The sequence below is a fragment of the Charadrius vociferus genome, unplaced genomic scaffold, assembly GCF_000708025.1.
Source record: "Charadrius vociferus isolate BGI_N301 unplaced genomic scaffold, ASM70802v2 scaffold253, whole genome shotgun sequence".
NCBI lineage: Eukaryota > Metazoa > Chordata > Aves > Charadriiformes > Charadriidae > Charadrius > Charadrius vociferus.
In genome coordinates, this window is record NW_009647826.1 from 152,538 (window position 1) to 167,533 (window position 14,996).

At 40.8% G+C, this 14,996-nt stretch overlaps 1 protein-coding gene across 1 annotated transcript in view; it reads left to right on the forward strand.

The window, feature by feature from the left end:
• The first annotated feature begins 13,237 nt into the window (after positions 1 to 13,237).
• The window catches only part of ELF1 (E74-like factor 1 (ets domain transcription factor)), a 40,464-nt gene continuing 38,705 nt past the window's right edge, over positions 13,238 to 14,996 (forward strand). The window contains 1 exon segment of the mRNA XM_009882433.1: positions 13,238 to 13,549. Coding sequence (XP_009880735.1) covers positions 13,478 to 13,549 — 72 coding nt within the window. The 5' untranslated portion in view covers positions 13,238 to 13,477.

Genomic DNA, 14,996 nt, shown 5'->3' on the forward strand with positions numbered 1-14,996 from the left:
AGTTCTTTCCCATCTCAAGTTCAGTTTTAAACAAATGTTTTGAGATTATTCCTTGAGTTCAGAGCAAACTGGTTGGCGGGTGACTTTGTTCCCTTTCCTGCATGCTGTGGGAGAGCTTACTAATCGTGTTTACTTGAGCATATCTGGAGTATTTTGTTGCTTCTTGCCTTCCTCCGTGGTGAGCTGTGACCAGGAACGCCGGTATGAATTACCCATGCAGGAAGCATGTACCAGCTCAGAGCTGTGACTTGTTGTGCTAAGGGAAAATGTACGGTTACAGCCTTCTATCCTAAATGAGCCTTAGCCCTTCTGCATGCGAGTTTAAGAGCTTAGCTCCCTCATTCTACAATTTTCAAGAAATTTAATTTTTTTTTTTTTGTTAAGCCTGTAGATGATACATGAGTTGCAGCTGCAGTGATCTGTAACATATGGTAAATTAGGAATCAGGCGGAAGAGTTCATCTTGGAAAGGAGTAACAAACTCCGTGCCTTGATTTGGGAGACTATCTTGAAGGTGTGCAGTTTGTTTTGGTGTCCCATTTAGGAGAACAAGACTGTCATTGCCTACGTTAATTCTTCTTACATGAATGCTCTGAGCTACAGTGAAGAACCTGATTAAGCCAAAAATAAAGTTGAATGCACTTTGCCTAAAAAGACCCAGTTACATTAGAAAAGCCAAAGAGTGAAAAAAAGACCACCCCAGACTGGTCAGTCCTGGAGGTTAGTGGGAGGGTGCTCATGCAGTCTGACTGACATCTCTTACTTCCCTGTGTGCAACTGTGCCTTATCAATCTGCCCGACTGTAGGTACGGTTTGGTACTTTGCACCTTGTATTATATGACCTTGCATTCCTGTTTCTACAGGCTTTTTTGAATCAGGTGTTTCTGCTTGTGAAATGTTAGGAGGCATTGTCACTCACTCTTGGGTTGGGCTTTCTTGTTGCTTTGGAGGGTTTTTTTTGATTCTGTATGAAAGCTTAGTGCAAACATCAACTTTGTGATTTTGATGAAGTAGGAGATTAGTCTTAATTTTTCTGAGAGATTTGGTGACGGAGATATGTCTCTTCTGTCCCAACCTCATAAGTAACTCTGTGGCTGTGTTAGCAATAGTACTGGACTCTCCAAGCTCTTAAAAATAAAAAAATCACAGTACTACTTGTCTTAGTACACTCATCGAACTGTTCCAGAAAGCACTTGGAAGAAGAAATAATCTCAATGGTCATGGATTAATGGGTGACAGAGTGGACCCTTGGGGATGTATAAGGAAGGTGTGTGTTGGGGCACCCTACGGGCGCTGTGCTGTGTCTGATTACAGACTGAAGGAACCAGGTCACCTCTTGCCTGGTGTGAAAAGCCTCACTGATGAATTCCTGTGGTATAACCATTGGAAATGCGTGAGTGAGTACTTCCATCTCTTGTATGTGTGGGTAAACTTAAACGAGGATCTTTGTGACAGATTGATTAAAAAGCTTCAGGCACAGTTTTCAAAAATGTGTTCTAACTGATAAGCTTTATAAATAAGAAGGACTGAAAATCTGATGGTTCTATCTATATTTTATCCACGTGTCATTGTTAACCACAATGCTAACTTAAATATAAACGTATGTGCCCTTCTAAATCCAGAGCTAGAATCTCTCAAAGACTGAAACGCTTGTTTAACTGTGTTAAGAAAGCAGTTTATAGTTGCAGTGCTTTGTGATATGAGCTGTACTGTTTCTTGACACAGTCCCTCTTAGACATTTATATTTTGATTTGCTTTGATTTGGTCTGTGATTCTTGTCTGAAGGTTTAAAAAGTTACTTAAGTAAAGATTTAGGTTAAAGCAGCGTGCAAATAAAACTCTTCTTGTGTGTTTCATTCATGTTCTCCGAGTTAGCTCGCTTGTGTGAGTGTAATGGTGTGAGTATTACCTTGTAATCTCAGCTTTAGCAAAATGGACTACTTGTCCCAAGAAGGAGGCTGCCTGAACAATCCTGGGTGAGTTGTAAGAATATACATATTTATTTGTTAAAACTCTGTTTAATCCCAAGGTGTATGATCTTAGGAGATGGTTGAAGTGTGTGCTGCAGAGGTGGGATCCTGGTGAGGTATGGAGCTGCACACCCACGGATACAGGCATGCAACATAGTGCCCATATTCAAAGCAGCGGAGTAAGGCAGAGATGAAATCACGGGGAAACACATTGATTTGCTGGTTTTGAAGTGTATTGTGGATTTCCTTGTAGTTTGTGGATCTTCTCAACACTGGCAGCTGGAGAGGAGGAAAGAACGTGGCCTGTTAGCCCCAGTGGTTGCAACTTGCCAGCATCTTGTTTTGAGCTGGGTCCTGAACATCCACTAACAAGCTGATTGCATGCTTTTTATGACTTCCTTTCATATGGAGTAACCCATTCATAACTAGCAACCGGGTCTAGTGGGAGGTGTCCCTGCCCATGGCAGGGGGGTTGGAACTAGATTATCTTTAAATTCCCTTCCAACTCGAATCGTTCTGTGTGCAAGTAGGAAAGCTAAAATACCTGTCGTACAAGACCACCACACAAGACCATACTACCACCTTGTGTAGTCCTCTGAAGTGTCACCATGACAGCTGATGTTCATAGGGGTGGCCATGCATCTTGCGTAAAGAGACAAATCGCTGCTACTGTTTTTTCCAGCATTGTACGATTTAACTCACTGCTGTCCAGACTGCAGACCCCAGACTGTGGAAATAGGATTAGCAGCACACCCTCCAGAAAGGGAAGGTGGGCTGAAAGCCATCAGGGAGAAGGTGGAAGAGCCAAGCCCAGAGCAGCACCACATTTGGCTGAACAGAGAGAAGCCGGTGGCGCTGGGAGAGCTATGGGCTGGAATTGCCATCGGCTGGTGCCACGCTGGTCATGTGCTGAGAACGCATCTGCCCGCCTCCTGCTCTAGCAGCAGGGTCTGAAGGGAGGCGAGGAATTAGTGTAAGGACATGATCTTGAACCCAAAACAAACCGTTTGGGGTTTCTGAGACCTGCTAAAATAAGCAGCAAGTGCTTCCTGGCCGTGGTTCTCATCGGAGGTAGAAGTCTGTGGCTGGGTCTCCAGGTTTGTTTTTGTGGGCATCTCGGAGCCTCTGTTCTTGGCATAGCCTGCCTGTGTCCTCCAGTTCGTAAGACGGAATCTCACGCCATCCTCTAGCTGTCAGGTAGGAAGGAAAAATGACTCCTCTGCTGCAAATGTATTCTAGGAGATACATTCTAGAATAAAAGTTTTTTTCCTGTTGGTAGCAAGGGTTAAACATTGAGGGCAACAGGTATAGGCAGACTTAGGTATGTGATATGTTTCACTGTTTTGCAAGGTGCTATAAATGTTGGCTCCGTGTAATCTGATACCAGGGTAGGACAGCCTAACTTAATGAAGGAAAATAGAGAGCAATGTAAAAGAACTGGAAATTCAAGTCTAGCTGACTAATACCAGCCGGCTCCAGAGGGTTTTGACTGTTCATATTGCTGACAGCTGACAGCAAATGAGAGGCAAACAACAGAAACGTTGCCTAATCTGCTCTATATTCATACAGATTCTTTAAAGACACTGCAAAGGTAAGACCTTTTACGTTTCTCAACCCGGCAGGGTTGCTGAATGCAGCCTTGAACACATACATCCTCGATGGGAGTAAAGTGCCAAACCGAGGCTTGAAGTCTGTGTGTGTTTGGGGAAGGGGAGGCTTCAGCAAGTTCTGTGTCAATTAGTTTGTGCCCCTTTCTAGTTGGTGCACATCAAATCAAGTTCAGATTTCGGAAACTGCTCAGATACTCAAACATAGAAGCGCAAATCACACAGTACTTCTATGTCTACAACAGAGAGTAATTTTGAACATATTTAGATATTTGGTTCATTGTGCTTGACAGTCCAGTTGGAAAAGTTTAAAAATTAATTCCTTGCAAAAAGAAAGCCACAGAATGCTAAAAATTTGTGTTGCAGAAGTTGTAATGCGGATTTTTACTGAGCTTGGTCTTGTAGCATCTTCTGCAGAATGCTGGAAAAGTCCTGTGGGAGTTTAACTCCCAGATCTAGAATTACTGATGCTTAGCTGGAAAAGGTCGCCTGGAATAAGAAACTTTTGACTTGAACCTGATCTTCACTGGCCTTTTTTTTTCACTTTCCCCCTTTAATGTATATATTTTGTGTGCATTTATATTCCAGTTTAAAAAAAAAAAAAGTCTATGTCTTTAGCCAGCAGATTCTAATTTGGTAAACTTAATTTACCTGCAGGTGATTTAAAAATAATGACTGCGTTACTAATTTGTGGGCATAGTAATTTTTAGAGAACAGTTGACAGTTTTATATCAGTATTGGGTACAGACTGGCAACTGGTAATTTGTGAAGTTTGGCATCTAGCCAAAGCAATTATGTTTCGTTTCCCCTGATCTTTTTCTCCCTCCCACAGCCACCTCTTCATTCTCCTGTGTGTATGTGTTAATCAAAAGAGCGAAACCTCTGGGGGTCAAGCAGTTCTTCCCCCCTCCACCCTCTTTTACAAGTTTCTCGTATGTGGTTTTAGCTGTCTTGGAGCTCAGCCCTTTAGCTGTCTCTGTACTGAGACCATTTTCCTTTGAAATCAGTGAGATTTTATTTATCTGCAGCCCTCTTGTTATAGTTGCTTATAGGATCATGGTCTTAATGCTCCTTTAAAGGTGCTGTTAAATGCCAGAAACCGCTCAAGGGTGCCTTTTAAAACATTTGTTCTGTGTCACTGGTATAGTTCATTTTGTGTACAGAAATTTCTGAACCGGATTTGGGATTTTATCAATTTGCAGTTTTCTCGGTATCTTTTTTAACCAGCTTTTTGAGATTTTGTGCAATATAAAAAATAGTAAGATGTCTTTGATGCTAATCTTATTTATTAATGCTGGTAATTTGTAATCTTATGACAATATGTAAAACCAATCCTGTCTCTGCAAATTTACTATTGGATAAAATAGCATATGCAGAGTGTTGTAGGGGAGGAAGTAATGAGAGATCTTTTGTTTTCCTTTCTCTCCATACTTAGTATCACTTACCTCTTGATGAGCTAGACTGTGCGGACACTTGCAGTATCAGTCAGACTTGTAGTCCATCTATTCTGGTTTTGGAGCGTTTAATATATTCTTTTTTCTTTTTTTTTTTTTCTGGTGGCGAATATGTGAGTCCAGAAGTTAGCAGTTACAAAGAAAAAAAAAATACAGTAAAATCCTGCCTGTAGATGTGTGTGGTTGCAATCAGCATTACTAGAGGTTTGCCTTGTGTTATGACAGATCTTTTCCATTCTGTTTAAAAAGAAATCCTTATGTAATGAAGCTGATTTGTTCTAATTACATCGAGCTGTTTTTAAAACATTTTATAATTTTCCTAAGCTTTTGACTTCTGTCATGTCTGTAGCAAGGAGTTTGAGTGAATATATCTAGCGTGATGCATTTTTAATTGCTTTCCTTTCATCCTTTCAAAACTAGTTGCTTCTCGACTTAATTGAGTGTTTCCTTGTTCTCATTTTGTCAACTGGGAAATATGAGCACCTAATTTTGTTCCTTCTCTTTACCAATAGTGATGAATTAACTACAAATGCAGAATCAAAGGACAGACCATGTTAGTGATTCCCAAGAGTTTTGAATCAGCAAACTGCACTCCCCCATCTCTGCATTTACTGGAGATGAGCATGCACATGTACCATTATGCGGTAGCAAGAAGAGAAGCAGGTCTTTCTATGAATGTTACTGTTTTAAGCCTGTTGTCGGATCCATATTATATTGCTAAACAAGGCCACGCTTTCAGAAATGCTCTTCGTAGCAAAACCTGATAGTTGTTAGGATAAGAGGCCTTTAGATAGCCCATCACAGAGTTCTTAGAAAGACTGGCAGCCGTGCTGTCGGTCGCCACGAAGCTCGGTGTGACGGTGTGCTTGTGGCCAGTGTTTTTCAGGTGCTGGAGGCCTGACTTGCAGATATGCTTCTCCCCTTTTTGATAGTAAGTACGCACAGAAGTTACCTTTGCAAGACAGAGATGTTAGTGCTACTCTGTTCCCCCGGCTGGTACTACTGCTGAGTTCTTGCAGGCTTGGCAGACTGTGTGAGCTCCCTATGTGCTGCCTGGGGGGACACTGTCCTTTTTAGTGGGGAGCCCGGTTAATCTCCTTTGTTGGCCTTCAGTGGATGAGGGGAAGATCAAGCTAAATACTGTCCCAGCAGTACTGAGGTGCTGATGAGCAGCAATGGGTGGACATAACTGAATGGAAGCATAGAAAGGAGCACTTCTGCATATCTCCTTGTTGTATAGGGATGTGGGAGGTTGTGGGGGTTTTGCTTCTTCAGTAGCTGGAACAGCTACACCAAAAGTAAAAAGTCAAGTCAGTAGAAGGGCATACATTTCTTATATTTGTTTTGGTAGGTACATATGTGAGTGTATGTGCACATATACACAGAAAAATGGAGATAAAGTTTGTTTACATAACTGCAAGTGATATGTGTATGCATGCATCCACACAGGCATCTAGAGTAGGTGCTATGCATGGAAGCAACATTATTTGGCTTTTATTTAAGTGTAGTTGAAGTAATGCAGCTTATCTGTGAGCTGAGGCTTTAGTAAGCCAAATGAAATCTGAAAAGTTTCAAAGCCCTATGGATAGCCAAGGCTGCTAGTTCATGTAACCACTTCTGAAAATTTACCCTTATCTTCTCTTTTATGTGTCTAATGTGCCAAAAAGTACAATTTTGGCAGTTGCAAAATGGTGTTTGAATCCACTATGCAGTTTTGATTGGGGGGGACAGGAGGGGAGGGAAGTAGGTCAAATCTCTGACATGATTTGGGGAGGAAGGGAGGGCTGGTGTTGTGATGTCCTATCTCCCTAACCTTCTTATACCATGCAGCCAACCTATGGAAATGCAGAATTCAGTTATTTTCTTCTCAGCTGAATGGGGAAGTGGGGGAGAGGATTTGGACCCTTGCTTCCCCCTGGAGTGCCGTCACTCCCTTGCTTTAGGGCAAGTTACAGCTAACTTTCCCTGTTGAGTTGGCTTTACTTTGCAAGAGCAAACACTTTGCAAGAGAGGTGACTAAAACTCAGCATGGCCTTTCTCTCGCCTGGTCGGATTAGGGAGACTTGCTCTTTATCTTAGCCGATGTTCAAATACTTTATTCAGAGCTCAAGTGCTTCAGTAGTAGAGTTGGGGAGAGCCTTCCTTGCCTCCATATATTTTAACACTGTTTAGAACTGGCCTTTTGGTGGTAGTCTGATCTTTTGTTGCTGCAGCATAAATCTATTATTTACAGTGCTCTACATCTACACACCTACACTGATTTTGGGGCTACCTTTACACATTGAGCATGCTGTCAGGAGAGCATACAGAGGGGAAAAAAGCCTCAACCACACTGTAATTTGCTTTAAATTTCCCAGCAGCGCTCTGCTGGGTTGCTGGGTTTGTGTGTAACAGCTGTGTTATATAAATGTGCTAAATAAAAGGGACTTTAAAAGTATCAGGGAACATGGGAGATAGGAAGAGGGAAGGTTTTCAGGGGCGGGGGAGTCTGTAAACAGTGCTGGAGTCGTTACTGTTAATAGTCAAGAAAGGAGTCTTGCCTCATATTAAGTATTCAGGCTAAAAGAAGTAGTTGCCAAAAAAAAAAAAAAGATACTCATTGAAAATGTTAAAATTTCTTTTTGGTGGCAGCAAAGAAGAGCTTGTTGCTTGTGTTTGCGCTTTCTGTTCTCTTTGGAGTAAACGTGCTTTTTATGTGAGATTTAGGGAAGGGGGGTTTCATTTAATTTCTTTTGTATTGACTGAACTGTGTGCCTATTCCTTTTTCCTTTATGCTTGTTTCTATTCAACAGATGAGCCCTCTGACTCTCTGTCCTCCTTGCTGTATATGTACTGAGAGCCCGTGGTGACATAGGCTGGTTTCCAGCCTGGCTGCAAAACAGGGGTTTATTGATACCGATGATTTCTTTGTCCTTAACGAAAGCTCAGCAAAGGTCACTCTGTTGACTTTTATTATGTCAGCTGCTTTTAGCAGTTTCCCCTAGGCAGCGTGGATGCTTTCAGAAGATCCACACTGTTCCTTACGTTGTTTCTTTCCTTCCTTGGTGATACCTCCTTACCATGTTGTTTTCCTGTCTCCTTTGATTTGTATGAGCCTGAAATACTGAGCCTTCAGAAACTTCTTGTGCCAAGTAACCTATATTAACTTGTTCTTCTTCCTTGTCATTTTGCCGATTACAGATGCCCCGGGTCTAAGGATGTGGTTCAAAGCTCCTGTTCTGTGCAATTTCTTAATATTGCTGAATAGGAATAATTAATCTGTGAAGACTGCCACAGTAGACTGTATTGTTAGCATTTATGTTCGGTGTGGACCATACGTAAAGAACATCATCATGGGTTTGGGATTTCTGCATTACGAGAACTACGATATCATTCAGCTTTTCCCTCCTTTTTAAGAAAACCAGACTCCACAATGTATTACTTATACAGTGTCTTAAAAAGATGTGACTCTGCAGAGGGTGGACTGGCTTTGGCTTGATCCATCCTTAACCTCCACTGGTAAAAAGGAGTTAGAAACTTGAGTGAAATGGTGCAGTTACCATCCATGTGTTTGTCCGACCTCAGCTGGGACTGTTTTCAGTCTTTCAGTCCAAAATTTCCAGGTGATGTCTTTATACTTCCCTTTCCTCACGTTCATTCCTCTCTTCCTCCCACGTTCAGGATGCTTTTGAGAAAGGGTTTCTGCTTTGTATCTGTTAATTCACAACTTTCACACTCTAGGCTAGAGCTAATGCTGCAAACTGTCTTAGAAGTTTCAGTCCCAAGTAATTTGTCCCTGTGCTAAACGAGTTGAGCCGTCTCAGCAGTAACTCAGGATTTGGATCTGCATTTGAATCTTAAAGCGGCTAAGCTGGCTCTTAATTTTAAATGTATGAATAATCTTACTAATTTCACAAAAAAGGCAGTGCAGGCTGATTACAGTCATCTTTAATAACCTTAAATGGGACTGGATCCAGTAGCTTGTTCGAGGCGTCTTTCATCTTAGCTGGGGCGCTCTCAGTACCAAGGCTTGAGCCTTCCCAGTTTACAGCTGAGCTTCTTCAGCAAATGTTTGGGTTTGTGTGCCTAGCACTTTGATGCCTGCTACCTGCTCTGGTGTGGTGCCGCTGTTATTTAAGTGTTCTGCATTACAGTGGTTGAATGCTAAGACAGTATTCGCTATACCAGCTCATATTGTCAGGAGTTGAAGGAGAAATTGTGGATTTGTTGCTTCCAAGTTGGAGCCTAGTTGCGGTATTGCAGCTTCACCGTTGGGACCAAAAAATGTTGGTTCTGGAAGTATTTCTTACAAGCTTTGTTGAACTGGCTCAATAGGGCTAGGTTTAAGTGCAGGGTATACATGGTGAAGAGTGGTGGGGGAAAAAGTTGTGATGTCTAGCTGGAAGGAGTCCTACAATGTATCATCTCAGCTACCAGAGCAGCAGTGTACTAAGGGTTAAACTGGCTGAATGTGCTTTTTGACAGACTGGTTGACGACATTTTTTCTAGATGTTGAAATCAGTAGAGGAGGGGAATTTCCAAGAGGGATTGAAACAATTTGTTTGTATGTTCAGTTTCAAGGATGAAGCAAAATTAAGATGTTTATATATATTGCTGTGTCTTAATATGGCTTTTTAGAATAGGTTTGTACAAAAATTAGTAAAACTGAAAGCAAAACCGTACTTATTCTGTAGTTCTGAAAATTTGATGCAAATTTGATGGTAATATATACTGGGTTCCCTTTCTCCTAGGACTATTTGTACGTAATCAAGCTTATTGTGTGTGTGAATACAATTTACACATTTTGTGCTCTTTGCAAATAATTAATTTTCTACTCACAGATGTACGTGAAACCAGGCAGGGAGATAAGTGGCATTATACATCAAAAACAATAGTCATGTTTGTGTTAGCCTATAGACAGCAGAATCCTGTGATACTTGGAATAATGAAAGCACAATTTATAAAAATAGATGTGGAGGAAAATATAGCTGGTTTAGAATTGTGCTGGCTTCTGTGAAAAGCTGCACTTGTTTTCTATATGCCAGAGAAAGTGATATGGGTTAAAGGAAAGTACTTTTGCATTATTTTGCCATGCTGTTATTGCCCAATAGATCATTTGCTACTACTGTGTACCGCTAAAGAAGTAATGGAAAATTTCCTGTAAATAATAATAGTTTGAGTGCCTAACCTTTATAAGGTTAGATACAAAAGCTTACTAAAGCCTGTTCGCTCGCTTGTCTTTGACTTTGGTCATAGTGTTGTGGTTAGATGGCTCTTTTCTTGTAAGAAGGTATCATTCTACTTTATTGAGATTCCTTGGTGGTTTTGGGGAGGAGGGTGTAGGGGAAAGGAACAGTCTGCAACATAGTCTTACATCACTGCATCACCATGTTGCAAAATTTGTAAAACAGCTTTTGAATATCTGTTCCTGCAACAGTATTGGATGATTAGGCACTTCAAAAAAGTAAAAAAAGTGTGACTGTTCTTAGTAGTGTTTGTGTGGATCCCTTTGGGATCAAATTCATTACACTGCTGCAGTCTCTGAAATGATACTGAATCATGACAATTAGTTTTGCATTGAGGGTTTTGTTGTTTTTTTTTTTTAAAAAAAAGTATAGAAAGATCTCTTTATGGCTTTTAGTAAGTTTGCTGCCACAGCTTTAGGATCATATGCATTTAGTGCGCATTTTGGTACTGTAGTATGTACTGTAAATACTCATATTTTCAGAATAATCATCTAGCACTAATGGAAAAATACACCTGTTCCCACTGTGTGCAGGGAACTTTTAAAAAAAATATCTGTCTTACAGTGGCTATAACCCAGTTTTCCTTATACTTCAGGAGCTTACTAGGTAGCCCGTGTCTCTGACACTTCATTTATCCTGATTTTACATTGTTAATTGTTACTGACCTTAGAAAGTTACTGGACCTTAAGAACTTGTTCTGTTTGTTCATACATGTGGCTTCAATTAGTGTAATGGAGATGATTATTATAAGCCCTTGCTATATTCTGGCCTCGTTCTCCCTGGACAATTAGCTTACCCCCTGTTTTAAAATAAGTCTCCATTTGGAAGCTGAGGAGGTTCTCATATTTGCCCGGTGATCTTTTGAAGTTACTCTTCACTGATTAGAGGGAGTGACTTCAGATACTATTATTTCATTTTGTTGGAGAACTATAATTTATTTCTAGGTAGTAACCAAAATAGAATTTGTACTTAAGAAAATTTCCATACCTGTTATTGCTTCTGAAAGAGCTGGTATGTCCCTATTGACATATACCGACCCATTTCAATCACTGTAGGATTAAACAATGTGTTATGTGGCTGTATACTTTATTTTGAGACCAGCATACAAACCTGGTAAGAGTCTGGGATGGGACATGTTGGCGTTAGTCCCACTGTGCTGGCATGTGTGTAGCTTTTTTAATATCGTTCTTACCTTCTCAAAGGCAAGGCCAACTAGTTAAATTTAGAGAAGCTACCCAGGTTTATATGGTTGCATGTAATGTTTTCACTGCCGTGGCCTTGTTGAAGTACAGAGAAAGCCTTGTAACTGTTCAAGGCGTCCTGCAAAATGGCAAGGGCTGAGGTTGAACAGTCACGGTTCTCAAAGCACATCCTTTTCTGTTCATGCATGTAGCTCTCGTTAGTGCAAATATTCTCTAGTTAGGGTTGTGGCTGCTGTTACGAACCCTTTAACAGCTAATTAAAGCATGCTTTGGACGATTGGAAGTTTCTCCTGTTTGCATAATCTTGGGTTTCCTGATTTCTTAGAAGGGTAGGATCTAGTGACTTAAATGCTTGAATGCTCTGCCATCACTACTTAGGAATTTGGGAATACCACAATCTATATGGGAAAAACAGCTGTTACATTTCCTAGAGTGAGGGAGTATGAGCCTGTGACATGATCCTCCCTAATTAAATTGCTTGGCATCGAGGAGGGGAAGATGCCCTTCATTTTTTTGAGTTTCAACCTACTGCAAAAACAAGACAAAGTTAAACTTCCTGAACAAAGGCAGATGTTAATCCTCGCCAATGGCACTGAAGTCACCTAGAGGCTTTCCTGGGGGGATCTCAGTCTGGATGGGTATGTGTTAGACCTCTGCCCCTTATTCTTCTGTCACAGCAGCTGTTAATCAAAGGCAGTTTAAATAATTTTGATCAAAACACTAGGCATCACACATTTTGCTTCCTTAAAAACACACGGATTTAAACTCCTAGGCACCAGCATACTCCCCTAGGTTCCTAATTTTAGACACCTGTTTCTGTTATTCTTCTGAAATGGTAGCTTTTTTTATCAATGTGTTGGTCACCTTACTTGTGTAAGTTTGTGCTCGCCTTTTTCCCCAGAAGTGATACAGCACATCTCTCCGTAACCTCATGTTAGCCATGTTTACCTTCCGTGCTGATGAGTAAATGAAACCGTGGGAGCTGTTAGGCACGCATCCCTCCAGTGAAGCTGTTTACATTCTGTAGTTTGGGATATTTTTTTTTTTTCTTTGCTATTGTACTGTGCAGTTTTTTTGCCTGTTCTAATTTGCCATGACGTGGTCAGTGCTGTTTCCTTCCGGCTGCTTGCAAGCCTGTCGTAGAGATAAGGATACGTTTACAGTGCATTTTTAACAAGAAGCTGAAGATCTGCTTCGTGTAGGAACTCGGGGACTCTCTGGATTGTACAAAGAATTTATTTTCTGGTTTCATCTGTTTGACACTGTGGGAATCAAGACCTAGAGCATTTTACTTGCAAAATAACAACTTTGCTGAATTTGAACTGTGTGTGAAGAAGAAAGGTGATATACTTGAGATATCCTACAGCTGAGTAGGTCAGTCTGGCTTTTGTATTGTTACTTTAAATATACCTTAAAGATGAGAGTGAATGAACGTGAATGACGAGAATGAAATGAACGTGAAAACTGCGTATATGAATCAAATGAAAAGATGGATCTTCTTTTTGTTAACTTTCCTAACTTTTTCTTAGTTTCATGCTTTCAATATTAAACATTTTGAAACTGACATCTTACTTCCTGAAACTGTTTTATTTTTAAGAGAGTGAAAATTCGCATGAATTAATCAGTAAAAGTAATATCTCTGCAGATACAAAGGTGTCTGACTTCCCTGGACTTCGACAGAGCAGTTATAGTTCAGAGCAAGCTTTATCGTGACTGCTACTATTTCACATAGGTAAAGCAATCATTTCTGAATTATAACTTTTTTATTTTTTCCCTCCTTAGTGGTAAAGGCTATCAAGGTGGGAAGAACGACTCAGGAAAGGATTTCCCTTGGTTTGTTTCCCTTCAAGAAGAGGAGGACCCGGGAACACTGATGATCTAAGAAATACGAACACTGATACTTGATTCATTTTGTGATCCTGCCTCTCTGCCCAGCTGGACGTCGGTGCCTCTCTCCGTTCTTTCACATTTGAGAACCTCTTTCTTCGTATGTGGAGTTGAGACCTGGGAATGCGTTATTATGGCAGCAGTTGTACAGCAGAATGAGCTTGTGTTTGAATTTGCCAGCAACGTCATGGAGGATGAGCAGCAGGTATGGGACGGTGTAAGAAACCATATTCGTACAAGTTGGTGCTATGAATATTGTGAAAACATGAGGAGAAAATGTGGTGTAAAACACAAAGAAGTGAATGTTGAGGTCATTATTGTTGCAGCAGATCTTTGTGCTGTTTCAAAAGCTTCCTGTTGCTTCCTGTAACTTGCATGGGCAGAACAGGAATTGGTCGAAGTGTTATAACTTCTGCAGTACTGCAGAGACATCCTCCTCCGAAAAGGTTTTTCCTGTGTTGCTGATTTGTGCCAGTAGAATCTTTCCATTTGTGATGCAGAATTCTCCAAATTCTGCTCTTTGACAGTAGTTTTAACTTTCCTAGTGTGCTAGGATAAAATTCTGAGTAAAAGTAACAGTCACACTACAGCTGACTAGGAGCAGCAGGTACCTGCTCACTGCTTTTTACAGATTAGTTTCTAAATTGTGTTACTGTATGCTGGCTATTCAGAAATAAGCTTCAAAGTAATTTAAATTGGTTTCTTTCACACTGCAGGGAAAATATGTCTCTTTCTGTCTGAGGTGGCTCTCAGTTAGGTGTTGATGATCTAAACCACATCCTGTGAGTCCTGAGGCTTCAGTGAAGGTTTCCTATTGTAAAAAACAGGCAGCTCCTCTATAGGTGGTGGTGAATAGTAGGATTTTGCATTTGTTAGCAAGAAATTACGTGTCTGGCTACTGTGGAGAGACAGTTCTTACAAGGCCGAGAAGTACGACGCAGCAAACTGTTCCTCTTTTTGTGAATGTGAGAAGCACTTATTCTCCTCTCTTTCAAAAATACTTTTGGCTTTATAATCTTGTCTCTTGGTTTTCTGTATGGCCTAATGTCTGGCTGGGTCAGTGGCCGTTTTTGCTGTCAGAATCATGCGATCATTTCAATGAACTAAGTGTTGTCTGTCTAAAGTGCTAACTCAGTTTTGGGTGGAACTAGTAATGTAACTTCCTTCCCTGTATTTTTCCAGAGCTTGTGGTAGCCTGGGGATTTAGATATGGGAATTGCACAAACATAGTGGAAAACGAACCTTATTTATTACCTCTGTTTGTTGTTCGTTGCTGGGTTTACTTTACAAGGCAATGGGAGAGGGGAGAGTTGAGATGGGGAGGGCTACTTCAGTGTGGTTTCTGGAAAGGGTAATGTAAGCAAATGTGGTTTTGTTCAGTTTAGTTGTGTGTTCTGCATCTTGCAATTTCTTTAGATGCTAACCTGAAAAACTTAAAAAATAATAAAGAGCACTCAACAGGACAGTAAAACTTCCCTAAACAGAGCTTTCACCAGCCCCAGAACAAACTCAACATTGGCATTTATCTCAACCCAAATAAATCCTACTCCAGATGAAGCCTAAAGAAAGGTGTTCTGTTACATACCCTAAAGGTGATGAAATCAAAGATGTGAAAGGCCAAAGAGACAGAGTGCGTAGCAGAAGGTCTGCAA